The sequence below is a fragment of the Oculina patagonica genome, chromosome 10 (assembly GCF_052425735.1).
Source record: "Oculina patagonica isolate OP01 chromosome 10, crgOcupat, whole genome shotgun sequence".
Lineage (NCBI taxonomy): Eukaryota > Metazoa > Cnidaria > Anthozoa > Scleractinia > Oculinidae > Oculina > Oculina patagonica.
The window spans coordinates 6,330,200-6,356,079 of record NC_135767.1 but is presented as its reverse complement, the minus strand read 5'-3'; the positions used below and the strand labels follow the sequence as shown (position 1 = coordinate 6,356,079).

Sequence of the window (25,880 nt, the reverse complement as noted above, 5' to 3'; positions counted from 1 at the left end):
AATTGGCTTTTTAATTTCTTCACTTACCTACCGTGGCCTACATGAACATTTTCAGTAATGTGTCTGGCTTCAAAGTGACGGGGTTGTCATGTCAGGGAGAATCTTACCAGGGGCACAATCCATGACAGATACATGATGAACACTTCAACAGATTTTGGGGGTTTGAAGTGCATTATAGGGCGATTTTCAAACATCTACAAAACATGGAAGTTTGAAGCCCACATTTCTTGGGATGACAGCAACAACAACAAAAACGAGAAATGGTTGTTTTGCCCTACTTTTTGGGTGGCTGGTCCTATGGAAAATTGAACCAAAAATGAAGGTCTTGATTAAACTGGCTATCACAGAAACCTCACAAAATCACCCTTTCCAGAAGCGCTGACGTCTGATGAAAAGCCTCAGTTACCTCACCATGTAAATTATTTTTTATTGTGAATCAAACATTTTGGTCTTTTAGAGAAGTGTTAAGGCAAGCATACTAAATGGAAAGTCAGCTGCTGACTTCTACAAAATTATTTTAGATACAGCACCTACTTCAAACGTTATTGACTTTTTGGGCAGGCAGCAGGCTGCTATGTTACATTCAAATTCGACAATGATGGCATGCAGTCATTGACATCCAAACATTAAAGGTTATCTTTTTTTCACTCATAGAAGAACACTACATTACGACCACAAACAGCAGATGCTGTTAAAACATGTATCCACCTGGTTACTATGTACAACCACTTTTTTTGGCCTGAAGAAAATGGCTATTTTCTTATTTTACGAAACCTGTTTGTCCCATTAACACAGCCACATTTGTAACGATTCACATGTTCAACAGTGGTCACGTTAATGGAGTTCAACTGTTTCTCTTCTTCCAATATCAAATGTGTTTTATTATCGTTAGAAAAATCTACTTTGGGCCCAGGTTTAAACTATTTTCATGCTGTTAAATCATGTCTGAAATAAGGGCAGTGATAATACTATGCATAAGCCTTCCCTTATTTACCAGCTTTGAAGTTCTTTGAGCTAAGTTCATTTGCTCACTTTGACTCCCAGTCTGCGCCTCTAATGCCTTGGCTAACTCTACCTTCACTTGTGCAAACTCTGCTATGGCTTGAAGAAAAAAAAATAGAACAAGAAATCAAATGTAATTCAAAACTTCCACAATACATTATACAGTTTGGATATTCCGGTTATAAACCCCCCTGATTATAGGCTCATCTACCTGAAAACAAAAGAATACATCTGGTTATAAGCCCCCCCCCCCCTGGATAATTTAAAAGCCCTCCTGAGCCTGCTGGATGACAGTACATAACAGGGCTATTACAGCTGTAATGTTGCTTTCTTATGACTTTTAAACTTAAATCTTTTTTTGATCCTCATTGCTGTGGCGTTTTTTTTTTTTATTCCACTTAAGGTATCATGGAAGGAAAATTGGCGTTTTCGTTTCAAGTCAAATTGTGTGCAAACCATCAATGGTAACCCCAATAAAGTATATATTTTATGAAAGCTTATTGAATAAAGATTGTAATTTTGGATTTTATTTTGATCATATAGACCATAATAAGCAACGTCAGCATTTTGTTTGCAATTATGATGTTGTGCAACTTTAGGCTTATTTGAGAACACATTTACATGAGAGCCAAAACTTTTATGTGGCATTTGTTCTACATACTTTATACCCGGCACATTTTATGAGGTCCGAATAGGCGTAGAGATTTTCTTAGAGCTCTACGCTTCTACTTAGTACAGTTCTCACAGATAAGACAGTAGCTCTTGAAAATGCGTATAGCCGTAGATTAGTACAGGCGTTTTCATTCTAAACTTTTCGTTATCAATGCTTTACGTTTTCTTCCTAAACGCTTCACTTCAAAGCTCAACGTTTTCATTCTAAACTCTACGCTTCTACGGCTCTACGTTTTCATTCTAAACTCTACGCTTCTACGACTTTACGTTTTCATTCTAAACTCTACAGCCCAACGGCTCTACGTTTTCATTCTAAACTGTACACTTCTACGGCTCAACGTTTTTATTCTAAACTGTGCACTTCTACGGCTCTACGTTTTCATTCTAAACTCCACGCTTCTACGGCTCTACGTCTTCATTCTATAAAACTCTACGCTTCTACGGCTCTACGCTTTCATTCTAAACTGTACGCTTCTACAGCCTAACGTTTTCATTCTAAACTCTACGGCTATACGTTTTCATTCTAAACTCTACGCTTCTACGGCTCTACGTTTTCATTCTAAACTCTACGCTTCTACGGCTCTACGTTTTCATTCTAAACTCTACGCTTCTACGGCTCTACGTTTTCATTCTAAACTCTGCGCTTCTACGGCTCTACGTTTTCATTCTAAACTCTACGCTTCTACGGCTCTACGTTTTCATTCTAAACTCTACGCTTCTACGGCTCTACGTTTTCATTCTAAACTCTACACTTCTACGACTCAACGTTTTTATTCTAAACTGTACACTTCTACAGCTCTATTTTTCCATTGTAAACTCTACACTTCTACAGCCCAACGTTTTCATTCTAAACTCTACGGTTCTACAGCTCAACGTTTTCATTTTAAACTGCACACTTCTACGGCTTTACGTTTTCATTCTCACTTTACGCTTCTACGGCTCTACGTTTTCATTCTAAACTGTGCGCTTCTACGGCTCTACGTTTTCCTCCTTAACTCGTCCTTGTGTAATACAAATGAAAATTAATTTTGCCCGTTCTCAAACCTTGTGTTTATTGCCAAATAACTTCGTTTTATCGTCAATATAAAATGAAGTGCTGTAAAAGCGTACAGTTTAGAATAAAAACGACTTGAACCGCAGAAGCATATCGTTTACAATAAAAAAGTAGACTCGTAAAAGCATATAGTTAAGATTAAAAACGTAGAGCCTTAGAAGCGTACAATTAAAAAGTAAAACGTAGGACCATAAAAGCGTACAGTTTAGAATGAGAACGTAGAGCTGTATAACGTTGTATAATAATAAGCGTACCGTTTAGAAAACGTATAGCCGTAGAAGCGTATAGTTTAAAATGAACACGCAGGTTTGTTGAAGTGTCCTTTACGCTGTGTACTTTATACTCTACGCTTCTACAGCTCTATGCCTTCAAGAGTCGTAGAAGCGTAGAGTTTAGAATGAACACTGACGTACAGAAGTACGCTTGTAGAAGTGTACTATACGCTAATAATGTACTTAACTCTACCCTTCTACGGCTCTACGTTTTCAGTTCATTCTAAACTCTACGGTTCTACGGCTCTCCGTTTTCATTCTAAACTCTACGCTTCTACGACTCTACATTTTCATTCTAAACTCTACGCTTGTACGGCTCTACATTCTCATTTTAAAATCTACGCTTCAACGGCTCTACGTTTCATTTTTAACTCCTATTTTAAACTCATGATTTCCAGAGCTACCCACTTATGGATTAGGAATCATGGAATGTGTAGAAGCGTACAGCTCTACAGAAATTTCTACGCCTATTTGGACCTCATAAAACGGGCGCCACTTGACATACTTTGGTCTAAAAACGGTGTCTCAGATTTTTCTTTTCTCGCTCCATTAATTTTTTATGAATTTTTGTATCCGAAAGAAGCCCTAAAAACGCCATTTTAAAGTTTAAAAATTCATAACAAAATTATGGAGCAAGAAAAGAAAAATCTGAGACACCGTTTTTTAGACCAATATATGTAGATCAAATTCCACATAAAAGTTTTGGCTCTCATGTAAATGTGTTCTCAAATAAATCTTAAGTTGCGCAACACCATAATTGCAAACAAAATGCTGACGTTGCTTATTATGGTCTATATGATCAAAATAAAATCCAAAATTACAATCTTTATTCAATAAGCTTTCAGAAAATATATACTTTATTGGGGTTACCATTGATGGTTTGCACACAATTTGACTTGGAACGAAAATGCCAATTTTCCCTCTGTGATACCTTAAAAGCTCACCCAGAGATAAGCCCTTCCATTTATAAGCCCACCAAAAACCCATTATGAAGTCATACATGTGTATAAGCCCAGGGCTTATAACCGGAATTTTACAGTATAAGGAATAAAGTGCAGGGAAGACGAACAAAATGTGTTTTTAATTCTCTGGACCTACTTACATTTAACACTAGTCTCTTTTTCCTCCATGATTTTTCTTTCTGATTCCTTTTCTAGAGTTTGCTTCTCCTTAAACAAACAAACAAAAAAGTACCAAAAGCTAAAATTAGTGCACTAATTTTACCAAAATAATTTATTATCTTTTATAATGTGTTATTAATATGTATTATTGTGCTAGGACTAAGTGGGATCTTATTTGCTCTACAATCAAATGAGTGATTAACAAAATTGGACAACTGTGAAGTTTTTTTGGACGCAAAACCTTGCTTTGGTACCTCATATAGAGTTCCTTTTATCTTTTTTTTCTGGGGAGGTAGATCTTAGCCTGCTGCTGTCATTTGTCAATAAAAGATATTACAATAGGTACCACTAAGGGTTTGAACTGACTTTAAGCCACAACTTTTTATTTAGGGTTTTTTATTAAAATTTCCAACAAGCATTCCCATCACTTTTATATGAGCATCCCCCAGCCCAATAAGCCATGTGATTAACCTTAAAAAACATGATCAGAGATACATGTACCTTCTCCAGTAAGCTGTTCTTTTCCTCCAATTCAACCTTTTCTTTGGTGATCTTGTCAACTTCTTCTTTCAAGGCAGCAGAGTACCATTTTTCTTCCTTCAATGAGGCATTCAGCTCATTAAGCTCTTGCTGCAGATACAGAATCTCCTGTGTTTTATCTTCTAGTTCTTTAAGCTGACTGGACAAGAGAGAAACTTCGGACTCCTTTCTTGGCGCTGGAAGCTCATCATCAAATGACAAGAAGGAGCCATGTTTTTCACTCCAAATCCTAGTTGTATCTGGAGGTAAACTCTGCGACAATGGTGCAACTGATGGCTTAACCTATGTGATGAAAAAGCATAAACAAGGTGTATATTAGGATAAATGGTGGCCTAATGGTTGGCAAACTGTACAGTGGATCAAACAATCTAATGCACACATAACTTACCACTGCTGAATCATTTTCTGTCTCATGTATCTGGTCAAAATGAGACTGCAACTCGCCAGGACTACCAAAACTTTTCATACACAAAGGACAGATGAAATCCTGAACAATGAAAACAGGTGAAAGTTCAGTTCCAAGTGAAGTTGGAAGATATTGTAGGACGGATGTTTTGTCACATTTAAACACTGTTATAATATGGCCTAGTTCTTGTGAGCTACCTACAATAGCTTATAAGTATCTAACATCTGATGAGTTAAACTCAAATGAAATATAACATTCCTATTGAATTTGTTAGAAGCAGGCAAGGGAAAGATATAAGAGATTAGTCACTGATCAACCTCATTCCCAGGTCTCTCTCCCCCCACTCCCCAGAGCTGGGAACAAGATTCATCACTGGTGAGTTAACTAATGGTATCCTTATACTCACCCCACTTGGTGGTGATGGCTCGCTGTCAACATGTGCTGTTTCAAAATGGACTTGAAGATCTTCTGGAGAATTGAAGGAGATCATACATACTGGACAGATGAATCCCTGGTATGAAAAATAATCATGCACAAAATTAAATTGTATTGTCAAGTATCCATGCTCACTCCACAGAAGGTACCAGTCCTGTAATTAGAAATTCTGAGGGGGTGGGGGGTCCCAAAAGCCAATTTTTTTTTAAGGAAAGTATAAAGTTATACTGAATTTTCTGAGGTGGTATGAGGGGGACGGGAGAGATCAAACCAAAAAACCTTCCATGGGGAAGTTATAGATATTTTCCGGAACAACACATTTTGAGGACTTGGGATAACTTTTGTTTGAGGTCAAGTAAAGTTGCAAAAAGTTACAGAAGCAATATATTGTTCCATTTATAGGAGATTTCACAATCACTGATTGCACTATGAAAGGTAGGGAAATGCACATATATCTGCCATTTTGCAGGGTAGTTTGCAGTTCAATCAAGCAAACAGTCAAGATTGTTAATAAGTAACGTGACGTGGAAAATAAGGAACCAAATTTGCATATCAAATTGAAATTTCACATTTTAAAATAGTATTCTTTGACTGTATTTCATTTTTTACATTTTCAATTACACGAATGCACGCAATATTACAAACTGTACCATTCTTTACTGTGACACTAAATGAGCAACCTAATGCGATATGAGAGATCCAAATCAAGTTTTGGCGCGCGCTATCAATATGGAATTTCAGGTCACTTTAGAGCAGTTTACGCTCATTGATCGCATCGCAAACCTGCACAAGATATATAGCCTGCGTACTTACGGAGGTTTCAGTGACAGATTGTGGCTGGTCTGTCTTCGTTGGACTATCTGGCTGTAGAACACAAACAAGACATGGATAATTAACTTATATATTCGCTTCTTGTCATTTTGCATGATGTCGTGACATCAGATACTCACGGAATGGTTGATCAATTGTAAATATTACCTGATCGTTATCCTTTCGTTTATCACGCCAGCGCTTGAACATCTTGGATTTTCTTAACTATAAGTTGAACTATTTAGAAATTCTTTACTATTTTTTATAAAATTATCCAATAAACAGCTCAGAAATTAATGAAGAATTTGTGGAGTAGTTCGAGTAGTACGGGATCACCAAAACAAAGATGGCCGCCATTCACGTGCTAAGCCGCTGATCAAGAATTTTGACGGCGGTATGTTTTCGGGGGGAGCCAGCCCCTGGAAATGTGGCACGAAATTTTCACATCTCTCCTTGATTTGCGATCGAATTTTCAACGACGATGGTAGCAGTTTTGCATCGTTTATCCTCTTGTATGGCTCGTTAACTATCCCTCTACATATTATGTGAGTTGTGTTGAGTTCTGTGAAGTTTTAAGGGCGAAATTATGGTCCTAACGAACGTTAGTCCGTGAGATAATTTGACTTGCTCGTTCAGGCAAACGTACGGGTCTTTGAACATTCGGGATTTTCATTTTTCAGCGTGTCTGAAGTTCCCGGACGTGGATTTCATCGAAGCTCGAAATTCGAAATTTCAATATTTTTGTTTTCGTTCACCGGAAGGCAAACAAATAACAGATGGAAGTAGATGAGACTAATGATCATGAAGAGCTAAATAAAGTTTCTTTACAACACGAAGCGCCGTGCACTGTGGACCCGAAGGCGCTAGAAGAAAATGGCGGCGATCTTGCTTTCGCGTCCACATTTTCAACAGATGGTCAAGTTACTGCACTCGCTGAATTGTGTAAGTTAAATTTTTTAATTCATTTTTTGGTAATTTAAATTCGTATTTTGTTGGTTTAAGATGAAAACGGTGAAATAATCCATCGTAGGAATGAATACGTAGTTTTTTTTTTTTTTTTTTTCAACACAGCCGAGCCAAGCCTCGTGACATTCCTTCGGGATTCACAAGGGTCGAGGAATTTTTTTCCCGCGAGTACAGAATATTGCGCGAAGTTATATTGGCAGGTGTTATTGGATTTCAAGCAAGTTGTGTCCGCTCGTTTTGATGTTTTTATATATATATTTTTTATTTAATTTTAAGGTAAATGCTTTATTTTATTTTATAAAATGGTCGAGGAATTGCGCGCGCTGTGATTGGTCAATTCGAATTCATTATAATCCCATAAAGCACGCTGCATACGTCACGCGCGTGCTTTATTGAGTTGAATGAATGAATGACTTTATTAACGTGTCTAAAGTGTTTAGCTGAGGGGAAAAGTCCCCTCTACTAATTGTGGACACCTGACTAAGAAAAAACTTTAAAAAACTTTAACCTATCATTATACAACTATTAATAATTTAAAGTTAAAATAAGTTAAAAATGCACGCTGCTTACGTCACGAGTTTAAGCGCGCGCAATTTCTTTAACATTTCATAAAAGAAATAAAAAACTTTCTCCTCGTGCATTATTGAGTTATATAAGCACTTGGGAATTTTTAAGAACACTCAAGAAGTGCGAGAAGCACTCGGCTGCGCCTCGTGCTTCTCTATGCACTTCTCTCGTGTTCTTAAAAATTCCCGCGTGCTTATATTTATGGGTTAGAGACTGTTGTGAGTGTTTTGTTGACAAATACACGCACGCGCTGGCCGCACAATGAACGAGAAATTTTCAATACTGCACGAGGCGTAGCCGAGTGCAGTATTGAAAATTTTGAGTTCATTGTGAGGCCAGCAAGTGCGTGTATTTGTCAACAAAACACGAACGAACAGACTCTAACCCTTTTAATATACAATCTGAGTACACTGCATCGAACTGCAAGCGATCATCGACTTAACGAACTTCAAACAACAAACTTAATGTTTAAAAATAAGAAGTGTAGTAGTACATAATTACACGGGATTACATCAATAATATAAAAATCGCAAATTAGCCGTACAGAAATAAAACTTAAAATGGTTCATAAAATCGTTCATCAGCTGTGGTCGTTCATAAATACAGTCAGCGAGAAGCTTGTTCAATGCAAGTCGATGGCTTTCACAATCAAGCAACTACAAGCAAGTCAATCGCACACAAAAATGTATTTATTGAACTGCAGTTTACCTTTGAACATGAAAGCGCTTCAAGTTGTTATCCTCTTCGATTTTGTTTGGTATTGGATCGTTGATAATTTGAGGAATATACTTTTCTTCCACTTCTACAAGCTTTGAAGCTGAAGACACCTTCAATAATGCACGATTTTCGTGCATTATTGTCAATACTGCACTGTCTGAGTTTGCTGACGACAGGTAAAGCAAAATCACGTGATCTATTTTAACCAATTGCGCGCGTGGATTTTGGACAGTGAACGAAGATTGTATATTAAAACTCAATAATGCACTCGGGCGCGTTTTTTATTTCTTTAGTAGAATGGTAGAAAACATTGAATTTCTTTCTTATATGGCTAGCTTTGTGAGCAGGCTTGCAAAAATCAATCAAATTCTGCACAATGTTTGGCTATTGATCATGAATGGGCAATATAGCCCAATTTTGCCTGCTCAGGATTGTCTGGCTCACGTGTTCTATGCCATATAATAAATTCAATTATCCAATGGAGGGATTTCATTTAACCAAGCAAATTGACTGGTTGTGAACACGACTTTACCTGGTTGTTTTCAACATCAAAACCAACTTCAGTTAACCAAAGAGGTCGAGTATGGCCTTGCCGAAACTTTGCCCGGGTGCAAAACCCTGATGCCCACCTGCCCTAAACATTAATGAATTTCCTGACAATGGTTAAGCTTGTTCAGTCAAGATGGCTGGATATTGGCCTTGTTCTTTTTTTTTGGCAGTATTCTTCTTCAGGCTGTCAGTTATAAGATGGGGACAGCTGTTGTTCTTGTGCACCCTCTTTCTTAGTTTTTGGATACCAAGTGGTTAACCAATATTATAACTGGTTTTATTTTTTAGTTAACCGAGCAATAACCAAAAAAATAAGACCATGAGTTAGGGGTGAAGAACAACAACAGTCTGCTATCTTGCAACTGACAGCCTGCTGAAATTCCACCTTTTAAAATTGTTGTTACCTCAAAAAAGTCCCATCAAGATGCAAAAAAATATATTTTTTATTATTTATTTGAAAGAAAGCGATCAATCGACTTAACGAACTTTCAATACTGCACTGTCTGAGTTTGCTGACGACAGGTAAAGCAAAATCACGTGATCTATATATTTTTTAAAGAAAGCGATCAATGAAAGACCGAGTGCCAAGAAAGAGGGACTGAGCACTAGAAGTTTCAATAGCGTTTTTCTTAAAATCTACACCTCAAAATTTCAGAAATTACAAAAAATTGATGCATTTATGCATCCTTGGAGACCCAGGGGCAGTTAGTTGGAGCGGGGGAAAGTCTATACAGGCAAAAAAAATCGGTGAAGAAAAGTCTTTGCCTTTTTTTGCCTGTATGGACTTCCCCCTGCCCCAACTAACTGCCCCTGGGTCTTGGAAGATGGATAATGACGGTCACCATAATTATTTGACAGCTGGAGTGAAGAGAAAACACCCTGATCAAACAGATGACCAAGTCAATAAGCATCTACATCTGGACCCTGAGACTTCAGATGGGTTTGCTGACTTGGCGACACTGGTCAATATGTCCTCTGCTGTGTCACTTGCTGTTTCTCAGGTAATAACATAAAATAATTTTTTTTTGCTTTGACCACAGTTGTCTGTGAAGATTCAAGAAAGTACAATGTTCACTTAGGTGTTAACATTAATGATTCCCTATAAATAAAGGGGTATGCAGAATAAAGCCCCAAGGGACTCCTGATCTAATATGAAATTCTCCCTTTGTTTTACAAATATACATGGCAAATTGGAAGGAGAATCTAGCAATTTATCAGAAGTCACTTGGGGCTTTACTCCAGGCACCCCTTCAGTTGCTAGATTGGTCAAAGATCAATAATGTGGTTACTTATAAATATGTGACTGTTTTGTCTCCCCCCCCCCCCTCCACCTTAATAATATGCAGGCCTCTACTTGTTAAGTGGAAGGGGAGCAGAAGGGGGGTAGGGAGGGACTGATCTTCCTGTTTCCTCTTGCTTTTTTTCTCCATTGCAATATATTGTAAAATGTTACAAAAAATGTCCCTATTTCTCCCAGTTGATGCCACCTTGGGAATTCTACTTTTTACCCTCTCTTCTCTCACCTCCCATACAGAGTTCTTACCCCCCCTTCTACTTCTACCTCACCACCTATCCCCCCACTATTACCGGTAAATATGCACCCCTCTAAAGACCCCCTACTTGAATGCAACCCATATATATTAGATGCAAATTCTACCCAAAAACTCCTCTTTCTGAAATAATATTATCCAACAGACTGTAATAATTACAGTATGTACTTGCAGAGATTGTAGAGATTTTATTTTTGACCTATAAAAGAAATCAGTTATACATTACTCCACTGTGAAATCCCAATTTCTCAAACCTAAAGAAAAATGAAGATCAGTTCAAAAAATCAGGAGTTAAATTGCCAGCAGTGTTTTACTGAGTGAAGCAAATGCAAGGGAAACAACTTTTGATTCATGAATCTTGTCAGGAGGTTTGAGAATTTGAGGGATTAAGAAATCAGAATTTCTCTGTAAAATTATGATTATACTTTCATGCTTTGTCATATCAGGAAGTAACTTCCCAGACCTTCAGCACCACAACTATTGACAATGGTGGCCAACTCGCCTCTCTGTCAGCTCAAGAAGCAGCAAATGCGACATTAAGTTTGTCAGCAGCTGTTGCAGCTCTAGCAGCAGGGCAACTTCCCCAAGAGTCATCAATCATTCCAGCAACCCAACCCGTTGTTATAAGTGAAAATAACAATTCTGTTAATCAAGCATGGTTTACCACTAAAGAAGACAAAGATAACCTCCATGGCAAAGGTCAGCATCAAATAGTTATTAGTTTATTGATCAAAAACTAATGAGTACTATTTTTCATACAGTCATATCCTTAAGTTCACCCCCCCCCCCCTCCCACCCATAGGGGTGCAAAAGGACCTAATGGTTGGCATGTTGCACTCTGTGGCACTCGCAGCTGGGGATATTATGTTCATTGCATTCTTTGGCAATCTTGATACCTCACTATCACGGTGCCTCTCTCTATCCAGCAGTATAAATGGGTATCAATGAACTGTAAGGGCAACTTGACTTAAGTCTGAGTATAGAGCGCTAGTGTGTGACCATTCAAATGAAAGCTATTGAGCAGTACTTTTATGTGGTACTGTTTATTATGCTCTACAAGGGGTTCTAACTTTTAAGTCTGTGGATAAAACCCTAGTGTGTGACCATTCAAATGAAAGCTATTGAGCAGTACTTTCTTGTGGTACTGTTTGTATGCCGTACACAGTGGTTCTAACTTTGAAGTCTGTGGATGAAACCCTAGCATGTGACCACTCAAATGAAAGCTATTGAGCAGTACTTTCAATAGAAATTGTCTATTAAATAGATTTAGCCAAGCCTAAAAGCGGAGCTCCCTGGTAATTTACTTTGCCCTTTATTAAAATATCTGAATTCACTGACCGTAGGCATAAAAAATAGTTAATGAGCCCGCAATCCAATAGAAAAACCATTTTTCGGTCAGCGGTCAACTGTATAAAAACGCGTTACCTCGATGAGTTATACACCTGAGCCCGCGATATGATCACGTGATACTGGTCAGCGGATACCTTGTATTGACAGCTGTCAATTGACCATAACTTGGATGCCCAGTAACAAATAGATGAGTGTCTATCTATTTCTGAAGTGCGCAACACCGTACGTACGACGCCGTACGCGCCCGCGAGCCATGCCGCTAGCCATGATGACCATGAAAACTCAAGTTCATGGTTTTCCTATTTCTGTGAATTTTCTATGGGTATGGGGCTCCGCTCTGCGGCCCTGCGGGCCGCTGTGGAGCTCCGCTATAATTGATAGTGTACAATGTAACCTAGGACATACAGGTATCAGCCACAAACTTTTAGTTTTTTTACGGATTAACCCTAGTGTGTGAAAGTTCCAGAAAATCTGTCCTCTTAAAACTGTGGTGTAGGTTTCAAAAAAGGCATTTGACATACCATTTCCTTTCATGTACTACATGGTATGTTTTTATAAGGTGTCAAGTGGAAGCAAGGAATGTGGTCTAAAGAAGAAAATGACCAATTAAAAGAGAATATACTTGAATACTGCAAGGTAAGTGCAATACATTTTGCACTTGATATTTGATGAGTTGTGTGACCATTGCTTTATTTTCTTTAGTGTAAGCTTAAAGGGACTATGTCACGGAGATTTCACAGATTTTTAGTTTAAACTGTTCTGAAATTAGTGGAAGGCAACTTAACCCATAAAACACATTATCTTTGAACATCTAAAGGAAGATATAACCTTAATTTGTGGACAGAAATCAAGCTACAGCTATAAATATCAATTTTTGAAGACTTGCGGTAACAATTTGAAAACGTTTGCCTAACTTTTTATATTGCAATCTATTTCAGTCCAAGGCATCCGCAGCCAAAGATGCTAGTTAACAGTTTCAGTGCTCTAAAATAGCAATTTTTAATAAAAATGGACCATCGTTTTTTAGGTTTTATGCAACACAAAATATAAATTTTGGCGGTTCAAAAATCTGGTAAAATCCGTGACATAGTCCCTTTAAGCTTAACTTTATCCTCTTTGTGCTTAGTTAGCAGTTAAGGACTTTAAATTGATGAATAAAATTAGCTAAAAAAATGACATAAAATTTTGTTGTTGATGATGTCAACATGGTGAAAGAAATTGGTATTTCATGACAGCAATATTACGTCAGTACTTACAGGGCCAGTGATGAAGTAACCACTCATTTTGGATTGTGTTTGTCTTATAAATCCAGGATACTCATCTCCACCCGTACTTTATTTGATGCAGAGTTGTGTGTTTTGTTGTTACTAATTATTTTTATTGGTATTTCAGGCTAACAACATCCCAGATCCAAATATAATCATATTTGAAATGACTAAAGATGATCGTAAGGATTTCTACAGAACAATAGGTAAATATATATACTAAGCTAGGGTGATTATTTCGCCTCGAAATGTCACAAAGAAAGCTGTTGAAAGCAAGAAACCTATAAATACGATAATATTATTTATAGTGATATTTTAATAAATTCTCTGTAGTAAAACTGTATGAAATTTCTGGCAGAGAGAGAACAATAGGGTTTTAGGAGCGTCAGTAATAAATTATTATAGCTTGACTTATGACGGATTCAAAAAACGTTAATTTTAATTAATTTTTTACTTTTAGCCAAAGGGATCAGACGCCCTTTATTTGCTATCTACCGCCGAGTGCTTCGCATGTATGACAGACGGAATTATGTGGGGAAGTACTCTGCAGAAGAAGTGGAACAGTTGAAATCCTTGAAAGAGAAACACGGTAATGACTGGGCCACAATTGGGGCTGCCATGGGACGGAGTGCTTCATCTGTGAAGGACAGGTTTAGACTTATGAGAGATCACTGTCATTCAGGTTTGACTCTAGATAGAACAATAGGTCTACATACGGGTTTATACAGAGCTGTGCTGTACATGTAGCAGAGCCTGGGTGCCACAGGCAACCTACTTTTGTCTTTGGGTGACTTGTATAACATTGCTATCATAAAAGCTTTTAAGAGCTGGGCACCCAGATTTTTTTCAGAAGAGCTTTTAGGCACCCTGCAATAATTCTAAGAGCACAGCTTTGATATGTATTACTTAATATTTAGTATATGCCACACAAGTGAATAGTCCATTTTGCATGCTCTGATTGGTTTAAAACTCTGAGGTGATTAGCAAAGTACTATTCATCTCCGAGTAGCCGAAGAGAAACAAAATGGTCACGCATCTCCCTTCGGCAACCAAAAGTAATGTTTTTGGCTGCTATTTTTCTCAGCTTGTGTGATATATACTAAAAAAATAATCACCTCTGTCAGTGTCGGTGAAAGTGGGGGATATTACCGAGCCGTGAAGCAGCGAGGTTAATGTCCACCACTATTCACCTCCACTTCGATGAATAATTATTAACTATGATCATTTATAATAAAATATTGAGAAAATTACCGGGTAATTGTAGTCAACTTTCTCAAAGCAGATACCACTGCAGGGTTGTCAAGGCAGCTAGGTGAAGAAAATCACCACCTTCTTTGTGTTTTTGGCCAGCTACTCTGTTGGGATGGGGAGGTGCACTGGCCTAATGATTAGCGAGCTGGAGTCCGGGTTTAAGCCCTGGCTGGGGTCACTGTGTTGTGTTTTTTGGAGAAGACACTTTTTTCTCATAGTGGGTACTGGCAAATTTAATGCTAGGGGGTAGCCCTGCAATGGGCTGGCATCCCAACCAGGGGGTAGTAGAAATACTCTTAGTCAGTTTCCCATAGCACAGTTGTCACACACCAGCATAAATTGTGTTGTTCCAAAAAATATCTATACCCCTTCCACGGAAGGTTTTTTGGTTTGAATTCCCCACCCCCTCTGGAAATTACATACTTTCCTTTGAAAATTTTGGGTTTTGAGACCCCCCACCCCCTCAGAATTTCCAATGACCTTCCTTGGGATGGGTATGGATATTTCTGGAACTTCACATTTTAAGCAAAAAATTGTCTTCGGCTTTAGTAATACAAAATGTTAATTTTTAAGGCAAATGGACTGCAGAGGAGGAGCAGAGGCTTTCTGGTGCAGTGCATGAGCTTGGCAGCACATCTTCAGGTCCTGGAGATTTCATCACCGCAGGGATATCATGGGCTGCTGTAGCCGAGAGGGTTGGCACGCGGTCAGAGAAGCAGTGCCGCTCAAAATGGTAAGATGTGAATTTGCTACTGGCTGGAGTAGTTTCCACATTTTGTTTTCTACCCACCCCCTCCCCCCTCTTCTTCACCAAGAATAAGTCAAGCAAACTTAGCCTTACTATCTTTGCAAGAGACATGATGGCATATTGGTAAGCTTGCTCAACTCCAGATCTTGAAAGAGGTCTGGGTTTGAGCCCTGCTGGGCCATTTCAGAAAAATTCTTCTGTATCAACCCTCCAAATTAAGACCATTTTAGTCGCCATGGCAACTAAAATTTTGGAGCATGCAACTAAATTAGAACTGAAGTCGCCAGCCTGGCAACTAAATTTGAGAAAAAGGATTGAAAGTGTGAGCTTAATTTAGTGACTAAAATTTTTCACTGGCAACCAAACTTGAGCAGTAGGTGGCCAAATGGCCACTAAAGAAAAAAATAGACTTGGAGGGTTGTGTATCATGTGTTGTATTGTGTGGTTCCAGAAAATGTCCTACTCCCCCACAGAAAGGTAAAGGTAAGGTAAAGTCTGTGTCCGAGCCATGAGGCTCATACAGCCGGAGCTTATCCCGGTTTCCATAGCATTAAGCGACTAGGAGTATTGCTACTCCCCCCTGGATGGGATGCTAGTCCATCGCAGGGTTACCCCCCAGCAGTAAATTCACCGGTACCCATTTGTACACCTGGGTGTAAAGAGGCACTGTGAGAGTTAAGTGTCTTGCCCAAGAACACAACGCAGCGCCCCGGCCAGGCCTCGAACCCGGGCCGTTCGACTCGGAGTCGAGCGCGCTAACCATTAGGCCACCGCGCCTCCCCCACAGAAGGGATTGGAAATTCCTGGGGGTTGGAACCACACATTATTTGAGGACTGATTTCACAGGATTTGTGTGTTTGCTTTGTCACTCAGGTTAAACTATTTAAATTGGAAGGAGAAAGGAGGGCAAGAATGGACAAAGCAAGATGAAATTCAACTCATCACCAGGTTAGAGCTAAACTAGGACGGTATTAAAGAACTACAGTATAACTGTTGTCAAAAGAGGGTACCTAGCTTTTGAACTGGGGAACCAAATTATATAATAAAGTCACTAAGTCACAGAGCATAGTTTTGCGCCAAGCTATTCAATTAGGAATCCAGTTACAACCCTCCAAGTTAAGACCATTTTAGTCTCCATGACAACTAAATTAGAACCGAAGTCGCCAGCCTGGCAACTAAATTTGAGAAAAAGGATTGAAAGCGTGAGCTTAATTTAGCGACTAAAATTTTTCACTGGCGACCAAACCTGGCCACTAAGAAAAAAAATAAACTTTGAGGGTTGAGTTAGGAATAGAGTTAGGATTCAAGTTAGGAACCAAGTTACAAATCCAGATAGAAGTGTTGAATATAACACAATGAATTTGACCTTAGTTGATGGAATGTCACATGATTCAAAACATTCTGTTTTGCCTGAAGAGCATTCCAGTTAGCTTGCACAGTGCTCCAATTAGCCTAAGGAGTAATGTACTTTAAATCAATGATGATGATGATGATCATTTGGAGAGCGTCGAAATTGTTGACAGGTCAACGGTGTGGAAACAACGACAGTTAGCTTGCACAGTGCTCCAATTAGCCTAAGGAGTAATGTACTTTAAATCAATGATGATCATCATCATCATCATCGTCATCATCAATCATCATCATCATCATGATGATTTCTTTATTAGAAGCACTAACACAGGGGTGACTCTTCGTCTTCTAACATACCTTAAATTACTGCAACAGATTAAGAATATTTACAATAAAATTATGAAGCTTACAATAAAACTTACAATACTTACTTACAATAAAATTATGAAACTATAAAAGGCTAAAATTTATCCTAACATTTCTTCATATACCTGATAAACAAAAAAACTAATACTGATCCTATACAACAAATTTAATATATAATTATAAAAAAAGAAATCTCTTTATCTCGAGAATATTAAAATCCTACTATAATACCGGTACTTGATAAAAAAATAAATAAATATGTAATTATGTGTTTCATAATGTGTCGTTACAGGATCCACAACATGAATCTTCAAGATGAAAATGAATTAGATTGGCAAGTTATGGCCAGCAACTGGTCCAGGTTGGTTTACTTGTGTTGCTTGATGTCTAGCAAATAAATCTACAGAGCTTTTCATCATAGTATGGTGCACTGGACTCCTGATTGAGTGGTCCAGGTTCAAGCTTTGGGCGTGGACTTGTTGTACATTACTTAATGTTGTACATTACCAGAAACCCATAAGGGTTGAAACGTGTAACGCGCGTTCACAGCGTTTGAATATTTAGTTTTGCCAAGTACCATATTTGGAAACACGAAGAGTTTGTACGTGAATGCTTTACACACGTAATGGGACACGCAACAGCATTTTTCGGTTTTTCGGTTAGTTACTTAGATTCGGACCTAAATGACGTAAATTTCTTACAGGAACTAAAGAAATTTGTTTAGTGTATCCAAGTGAAGTTCTACAGACTACTTAACGACGATAAAACAGGAGAATTTGACCAAATTTAATTTTATTCAACCAAGCTCACGGTTTATACGCCATCGAGCGCGAGCTAGCGCGCGCTGAATTTCATCCAAATGTTGCAATTTTGATTGGTTAATTTTTTCGCCTGATTTTCCAAATATGGTACTTAATGGAAACGAATGTTCAAACGCTTTGTACCATGCGAATCATAGGGAGTTACACGTTTCAACCCTTATGGGTTTCTGACATTACTCAATTTAAATTGTGGAGCACCTGGAAACTAGCGAACAACTGAGCATGTACTTGTCCATGTTAAATAAAGTATGTCTGTATGTCTGTGTTGTGTTCTTGGGAAAGACACTTAAATTTACTCTCACAGTGCCTCTCTCCAAGGCTACTGGCAAATTAAATGCTGCAGGATAATCCTGCGATGGAGCAATTCATCCAGGGGGGAGTAGCACTAACTGATGGGTCACTAGGCTTGAATGCAGACTTAACCTTATAAAAAGCCATCTAATTAAAGTACTGTTAGTTATATTTTCGAGAATTTCCCCATTAAGATATACAATCAAGTAATTGTCAGCTTTTAAAAGATGTTATGAACCTTGTAAAGTGCTTTTAACGCATCCAACTAGCATAAAACTTCTGTCAGGAAGTGTAATTTTTACCATTCATCAAAATGTAGAAAGTCATAGTTTTCACTTTTTTAGAGTTTTCATTTTTGACATTCATCTTTCATTTCCTTTGGTTTTTAGTGTTCGGTCACCTCAGTGGCTTAGGAGTAAGTGGTGGGCTTTGAAAAAACATGTTCCTGAAAGTGATACAGTAACATTTCAAGGTACACTTATATTTTATCACTGTGCAGAAATAGTTTATTCAGCTTCAATGTTGTTGTTTTTTTTTTTAGACGTTGATGACACCATCTCATTAATTGAATAGCTTGGTGCAAAACTATGCTAAGTGACTTTTTGGGGTGAAAATTTTTTTCCTTCAAAAATGCTTGAATTTTTGCATGTGCCTTTAAATTTAGTAGTAAAACATTCCCTTGTAATTTTTTTGGCTGGTTAGCACTTTGTTTCTGAGAAAAATGAGAACAAATTATTGAAGCGTGTGCAATGAAAGCACCTGCTCCCTGTTCCTGAGAAGAGAGCAGGGACCAGGCAACCAGAGAGAGACATCTGGGAACTGGGAGTTAAGGGTGTGGTAAGCAGGGTGTTCAGCCCCCCTGCCCCCATCCCCCCCCCCCTCCCCCCCAACCTCTCACTTTAAACACAAGCCTATGGTTGGCATCAAATGAATACTTTTGGTGACACTGTCTTTAACCATTTTTGTCCACAGGAATAGTCTCTTATCTATACCATACCTATATTGCGACACTGCAGAATAAAATTGAGAGGCAGGAAGCGCGTTTTAAAGGGAATCACATTCCTCGAGTTCCCATGGTGCCGGGCGCAAGACCAGTTCATGTAAATCCAATATCAACAGGAACTATCACTAACTCTGGCATTTCTCATACAATATCAGGTACTTTCACTTCTTAGTTATTGTCAAGTATTGAAAAATTGAGGTCCAGGCATTGTGTAATGAAAGACTGGATTCAACAAGAAAAATGTTATAGAACCATCCATGCATTTACATTAAAAGTTTAGCTGGCCAATTTTTCCATTATAACAAACGACTAAATAAATTTCTGCTGATTACTTTCTGCCCACACTAATACAGATAAATTTGAAAACGCATCCTTTTTCCTCCGGTTTGGCCAACCGTCCACACTAAAAGGGCGTTTTTGGTCACTGAAAACAGAGCTTTCCGAAAACGGTCTCCATAGTAGAGAAAATTAATTTGAAAACGCTGCACGTGCATTAAAGATGAATTACAGTCTGTACTGCGCAATCTCGGCTGCAATGTTTATGTGAGCCTCACAAACAAAGCAAAACTAAAAATTACGTGACAAACTTACCTGTTTCTTCATTATTAACGCCAGATATCCTTGCAGAACAAATAATAACAAGTAGAAGAACCTCGACGCTATTTCAAACCGACGTTTCAGCTCATCGGAAATTCTTGAACGATGCGAACTGTAATGGCGGACTAAAAAACTTCATGTATGCTGTCAACGAAGTGTAACGTTTCAACGAATTCAAAACAAAAACGAAAACAAACCCCGAGTCTGTGCAGTACGGACTGGAAATCGTTCTCTTAGCAACATAAAATCACCAAATTTTGCGTTCTGTGAATTTTCAACACAAAAGAAAGGAGCTACGTCACGGCAATTTTATGGATTTTTTGGTCTAAATTCTGAAACTAGTGGTTGCCAGCTTAAAACGTGAAAAACATTTATCTTTTAATTAACGTCTAAAGGAATATGTAACCTTAATTTGCAGAAAGAAATCAAAGCACGGCTGTAAACATTGTTTTTATTTTAAGTGCGCGGAAACAACTTGAAAACTACAGCTTCAATTATTCAAGTTGTAATACATTTCCACCCTACCCATCCACAGCCAAAGACGCTTGTTAACAGTTTCAGTGCTCTAAATGGACCATTATTTCTAGGTTTCCTATGACACAAATAACTATTTTGGCTGTTCAATTCCGTGACAAAGTCCGTTTAAAAAAGCCGTTACATCACTTTCAATCCCCTATTTTTTTTTTGCAGTCAGTTGCGATGGTACGGTAACAACAAGAGATGACGACACCTCTCCCCTTACCAGCAGTAATAAATTTGCGGTGGTACAAGTCAGTGCGCTGACACCACAAGACATGTTTCATAACCCGACCGCTGTCCAGGGAACGCCATCGTACATTTTTCAAGCACCCGCAGGGCAGACATACATCATACAGCAGCCAGTGAGACAGACACACACTGGAGAGCTGACGACAGGATCTGAGGGAATAGACACAAATCAACAGGACCAGGTAATGATTTTGTCTCCTTCGCATGCGTTATTCATGTCGTCACGCAACGCTTCTCCCCACTAGTGAGGAAGGGAGCATTGCGTGACAAGCCCAACTAATGGTTACAAAGGGGACTACTAATGGTTTGGCTTGATTAAATTGGTGTCTCTTTTCACAAGCCAAATTCTTCACCCACTCAAAACTTGACTTAAAATATTTCCACCCAACAAACTAAGGAGGACTGAAATGCTATCCCACAAGTACTTGTGTCAGTACACGCAAAACAATTACCAAAACAAATTTGGCTTCTTTGAAGTCTGTTACGTTTACCCCGCTTGTCGGTCAAGAGCACACCCAATTTGTCACTGATTTATCTTACTGTAAACGGAACCTGGGAGATGGGTTACGTTTCTGGAAGTATTTTGATTGATAACCTATCTCTTCAGAGATCATTGTCAGTAGTGTCTCAAATTTGTTGCTATGTTGAAAATTTCCCCGCACAAGTTACAACCAATCAGCGTCACTTGGGGACCTATAGAGAGCTGCTTCACTAGTACAGAAACTTTGGGTTGAACCCCAGAAAAAAAACAAACTGCCGAATACCAACTAGCCTGCGAACAGGCTCACCTTGAAGCACGCGAGAGAGCGACATGGGAGCGGCGAAGCCGCGAAGGTATATTCGTGCGTGCCCCAAGGTAAGCCTGCTCGCAGGCTAAATACGAACAACATTGTAAACCGACCATTTAATTAATAAAAACAGCGAATGAACTTCGTTATCCATACAACATGACAAACCAAATTTCCCGTACTGTTGATGTCACACTAGGGTAAAAAATATCCTATCTAATGGCAGAAAATCTGAAAATATTACATGTAGTTAACTGTGGTAGAAAAAAAAACAGAGATAATAGAGAGATTAAGCATGACGTTATACAGCAAGCGGCAAACGCGAGCTTGCCTTCCATTTTTTTACCTTTTTATGGAATTGTAAAATTAATCCCTTATAAAAATAGGGGGAAAATCCCACATTGACGACAAACACAAAACTACTCATTTCCGCATATGAACGCCAAACGGCAGAAGTTGAATTTTTGCCGTTTGCGGAAAAAATAAACGTCATGCTTAACATCTCTACTAATAAATCGAAAAGATACGAGGATAGTAAAGATTGAGCAAGATTTTGTGTTTTTGCAGGAGGTAGTCACGGTACTTCAGGCTCATCACGCTGTACAAACTCTTCCAGAAGTTGGACCAGAGTTCACACAGGCCATTGTACAAACAGATATCTCTGGACCTATTACTGCTTCTGAACTGAGTAACGCAAGTCTTGGTCACGCAAAATTTGCAAAATCTGACGCGGATTTACAAGCGCGTGTGGTTGCACAGGACGATAACAACGACGCGGACACAGTAGACCCAACCAGCCTGGAGGCTGTGGGTGTACAAACTGTGGAAAGCACTGAGCTGGACAGCCATGGGGGTCTTCCTGCCTCTTTAACAGAAGGTGAACTTACAGTTGAGTCAGCTAAGGACGAGCAAGCGATAAAGCAAACAGGCGAGCTGCACCTAGCTGCGTCTCATATAGGTCACTCTAAGGCTGTGTTCACAACTTCTCAGCAAACGGGGAGGGGAGAAGACAGTGTGACTTCGACAAGTGCGGTGTACACTAGTCCCCCATTTCAGGGTAAGTGAAGAGCTTAGGCCTGTTTACACTAGCGACGCAAACGAAAATGAAAGCGACGTTCACACGTACAACGCAAACGCAGGGAACGTAAGATACGCAATCTCGTCCCCAGAGCCTGCGTTCCCCTTGACCAGTGGTCAAGAAACTCAACGGCTCTGGGATAATCCAAAATTGGAACCAGGAAATCCTGGTTCCGGTTTGATTGTGCCTGTGCGCCGGAGAGTGTGGTAAGCGAACAAGTTTTCAACAGCCAATCAGATTCGGTCGCCTTTGTGACAGGCTTTCAGGTCCCAATCCCTGGTGCAGACCAGAAGGATCGCGGCCTCTGGGGACGAGATTGTAAAATACGCAAACGCAGTTGAAGTCTTTTTCCAAGATGGCGGGCAAGACACGCTTCGCTTGCTTCCTTTTGTAGCCAGCATAGTTTGGCGTTCTAGTCAGTCGGGGAGAGCGAGAAATCCTTCTGCCTTCCGCCGTCGCTTTGCTCGCGCGCGCGATTTCTCGCTCTCCTCGACTGACTAGAACGCCAAGTTACGCTGGCTATTGCTTTTGCGTTTGCAATTGCGTTAGCAAGAAAATAAACAGCTCCATTCCTTACGCTTTCGTTTTCGTTTACGTTTTATTGAAGTGCAAGTGGACGTAATTTGTTAATTATGCCGTCCACTCGTGAAAAATATTTGTTATGAAAATTTATAGAAACGGTGAATAATGAAATTGTGAGGCGTGGTACCGTAAAATTCCGCTTATAAGCCCCCCCCGGTTATAGGCCCATCATCCTGGAAACAAAAAAATACATCCAATTATAAGCCCCCCTCTACCAGATGACAGTACTGAATAGGGCTAAATGTTGCTTTATTATTCGTTTTTAATTAAAAAACGTATTTCCATCAACACTCCTGTGGCTCGTTTCGAAACGTTTTTTTTCATTCCGCTTATAAGCCCCCCCCCCCCCGGATATAAGCCCCTCCGCTTATAAACCAATCCGAAACCCCTTACGAAGTTGTATAAGCCCAGGGCTTATAACCGGAATTCTACGGTATTAGACAGAAAGTCCTCACAGTGTGAGTAAGGAAATGGAGAAATAACGGTGTGTTTGAAATGATGAAGTCGAAGAAATGTTGACCGTTTGGGAGTGTAACAAATAATGAGATGTTTACTGGTGTGAATAAGAACACTATTCTAAAATGCAGACAGACAGACAGAAAGGCAGGCAGGCAGGCAGGCAAGCAAACAGACCAACATACAGACAGACAAAGCGATAACTTTCTAAAGAAACTTTTGAAGTTGATAAAGGCGAATTAACGGCCACCGCAGTGAAATTTTGAAAAGCTGACGTTTCACTTTTTATCTCTCTGTTAAAGCAAAAACAAACATACAGACGGCAGGCAGGCAGACAGACAGACAGACAGAGAGGTCTCTTGAAGTTTAAAACCTCTTAATTGCAAGTTTTACTTCTAGGTCCTGCGGCAATCGCTCAGACTCTAGATGGAACACATCTCCCAGAAAGACCAGTTGTACACATGCATCAAGTTGGCCCAGGAAACAGAGACGTTGTTGTCAGTCCAGATCCCTTGGGAGACGTGCACGTGACGGTCATGTCCAACATAGACACAAGCATTGAGACTTCATTATCCCCATCATCCGCCATGAGGCTTAGCCAGCATGCATTGAGTCGAAGTAACAATGCTAGCGATTTGTCTGTGAATGCTATGGTACCTCAAGTCACGCTGCCGGACGAGATCCTTCAATCGCAGTCAGACGAAGCGTCGGTGTTATCTCCGGCAGAATCAGCTAGTGTTATGATGGTGTCGGAAAACCCTATGACGGTCACGTCAACACTCCCCTCTCAAATCCTGCAATCACAGACTGATGACAATCCAAACCTGTCTGACCCCACTCCCACGTCAAACAGTACAGTCTCCGGTGGGTTAGTTGTTAATACTGCCCTGGGGAATGTTGTTACTGTCCCGGGTGGTCTGGAACACCCCGGTGACATTATGGATGCTAGCGATGTGTTGCTTCATATCGGGGGTATTTCAATCCCTATTTCGAATTCTTCTGTTACGTCAGACAAGCAAGACTGTTCAACGGAAACATGAATTTACATTTATTGCGATCGACCGCACTTCTTTCAGTGAAGACCTGCTTATATTATTAGCTTGCTAATAAATCTGTTAAGAGACTTGCTTTGCTAAAGATCAGGCACTCTCAGTGAAACAGTTTACCAAGTTTAGAGAATTGCGAATTATTAAGTTAAAAAATAGAGTTTTTGGTTACCGATGGAATTGTCTGTGTTTTTCTGCGGACCCGTCCCTAGAGGAGAGGTACTGGTTATTTATTAGCTATTAACTTCAAAGTTGATGTCTTTGTTATGATACTCTGTCTAAATGTAAGTTGCCTTTTTTGTACCTGACTCCAGAGGTTTTTTGTTTTCTATCTATCAATCAAAGGAAAGCAAGCAGCAACAATGATCCGTGAAGCCATTCTCGTCCCCATAGCCCTTTCGTTTCTCTTAGCCGGCTGGGCCTTGGCACGAGAAAACGAAGGGCTCTGGGGACACAGGATTTCCAGTCGTAGAATCTAGGACTTCCGGTCTTCAAGTATGCAGTCATAGTGTTTCAAAAGAATGTATGAGAGAGTGATTGTTTTTGACTTCCGTTTAGGAATTCTTTGTTCCAAACAGCCAATCAAAAAATCCTATGTCCCCCTTCGTTTTCTCGTACCAAGGCCCAGCCGGGCGCCGGCTAAGAGAAACGAGAAGGCTATGGGGACGAGAATGCCGTTATGCGGCAAAATACAGCGGCTTTTTCACGTCAATACAAGAAACAAGAAAGTAAAGCTCTGGGACCAGGGTAAAGATTTTGGCAAATCCTCGTGAAAAAATTCGCGGTTCCTCTCGGTAATATTCAATATTGCTAAGCAAACTCTAACAATTAACGCAGGCGCAGTTAACTTTCAGATTGGGAATCCTGTTATTGTTATTGCCTGACAACAAGTGAAAGGAACGATTGAGCAGGTTACCCAACCTTCACGATTGTTTTGAACGTCTGGAGATGGACGTTCCATGTTAAAACAATTATTTCTCGTTAGGTTTTTTCAAAACCTGCCGTATGTCGTATGTGGAAAGACAGAAATAAATTGAAATTTGTCCGAAAAAATCCGTCTTCTTATTTACGTTTTTGGTTTGTTTGTTTGTTTTCTCGTCCGTGTTTAATATACAGGTTCTGTGTTTTCGTGAGACCATCATTATGTCCAATGATGTATGATCAACAGTGGTCGAATAATTAAGCATTGGAAAAAACATTTGACTGATAAATACATTTTCGAGAGTTCAATGAAATGAACCATAGCCTCTGATCCCACAGACATTCTTTTAGCGTGGCGAACCAAAAAAGATTGTCTGCCTAAGTGTCTAACATCAGAGAGTAATGACACTTGTTGTGGAAAAGGAATAACAATATTCGTAGGTACCTTATTGTTACTTAATTTGGCGAAAATGGGATGGGGATATTTCGCGGTACTTAAATTTCGCGATTGGCCAAAAAATACGTATAAAGGAACTAA

The 25,880-nt window shown here is 39.4% G+C and overlaps 2 protein-coding genes across 3 annotated transcripts in view; one reads left to right on the top strand and one right to left on the bottom strand.

The window, feature by feature from the left end:
- The window catches only part of LOC144628276 (uncharacterized), a 61,004-nt gene extending 54,345 nt beyond the window's left edge, over window positions 1–6,659 (bottom strand). Inside the window, exons 1-7 of the mRNA XM_078486348.1 lie at window positions 6,481–6,659; window positions 6,316–6,366; window positions 5,474–5,578; window positions 5,050–5,148; window positions 4,623–4,943; window positions 4,103–4,169; window positions 995–1,101 (exon numbers count right to left, since the gene is read on the bottom strand). Coding sequence (XP_078342474.1) covers window positions 995–1,101; window positions 4,103–4,169; window positions 4,623–4,943; window positions 5,050–5,148; window positions 5,474–5,578; window positions 6,316–6,366; window positions 6,481–6,522 — 792 coding nt within the window. The 5' untranslated portion in view covers window positions 6,523–6,659. The remainder of the gene's footprint in view (window positions 1–994; window positions 1,102–4,102; window positions 4,170–4,622; window positions 4,944–5,049; window positions 5,149–5,473; window positions 5,579–6,315; window positions 6,367–6,480) is intronic.
- An 86-nt stretch (window positions 6,660–6,745) lies between these two features.
- LOC144628284 (uncharacterized) lies at window positions 6,746–25,491 on the top strand. Of its 2 annotated transcripts, none has more exons than XM_078486362.1 (15): window positions 6,746–6,857; window positions 6,993–7,254; window positions 9,970–10,112; window positions 11,108–11,360; window positions 12,571–12,647; window positions 13,404–13,482; window positions 13,737–13,958; window positions 15,101–15,260; window positions 16,149–16,223; window positions 17,284–17,352; window positions 18,493–18,575; window positions 19,076–19,261; window positions 20,394–20,653; window positions 21,827–22,316; window positions 23,775–25,491. In XM_078486362.1, exons 2-15 carry the CDS (start codon window positions 7,089–7,091, stop codon window positions 24,413–24,415), a joined length of 2,904 nt encoding a protein of 967 aa, XP_078342488.1. In that variant the 5' UTR covers window positions 6,746–6,857; window positions 6,993–7,088; the 3' UTR covers window positions 24,416–25,491. The 2 variants fall into 2 exon arrangements, with proteins under 2 accessions (XP_078342488.1, XP_078342487.1); XM_078486361.1 differs by having other exon boundaries at window positions 6,778–6,913.
- The last annotated feature ends 389 nt before the right edge of the window (window positions 25,492–25,880 follow it).

What these genes read in the sequence shown, in the direction of transcription:
- LOC144628284 (XM_078486362.1), top strand. Translation starts at nt 7,089, where the DNA reads ATGGAAGTAGATGAGACTAATGATCATGAAGAGCTAAATAAAGTTTCT. An exon ending in TGATACAGTAACATTTCAAG is followed by an intron (nt 18,576 to 19,075) that starts GTACACTTATAT and finishes TTTTGTCCACAG; the next exon opens with GAATAGTCTCTTATCTATAC. An exon ending in CACTAGTCCCCCATTTCAGG is followed by an intron (nt 22,317 to 23,774) that starts GTAAGTGAAGAG and finishes TTTTACTTCTAG; the next exon opens with GTCCTGCGGCAATCGCTCAG.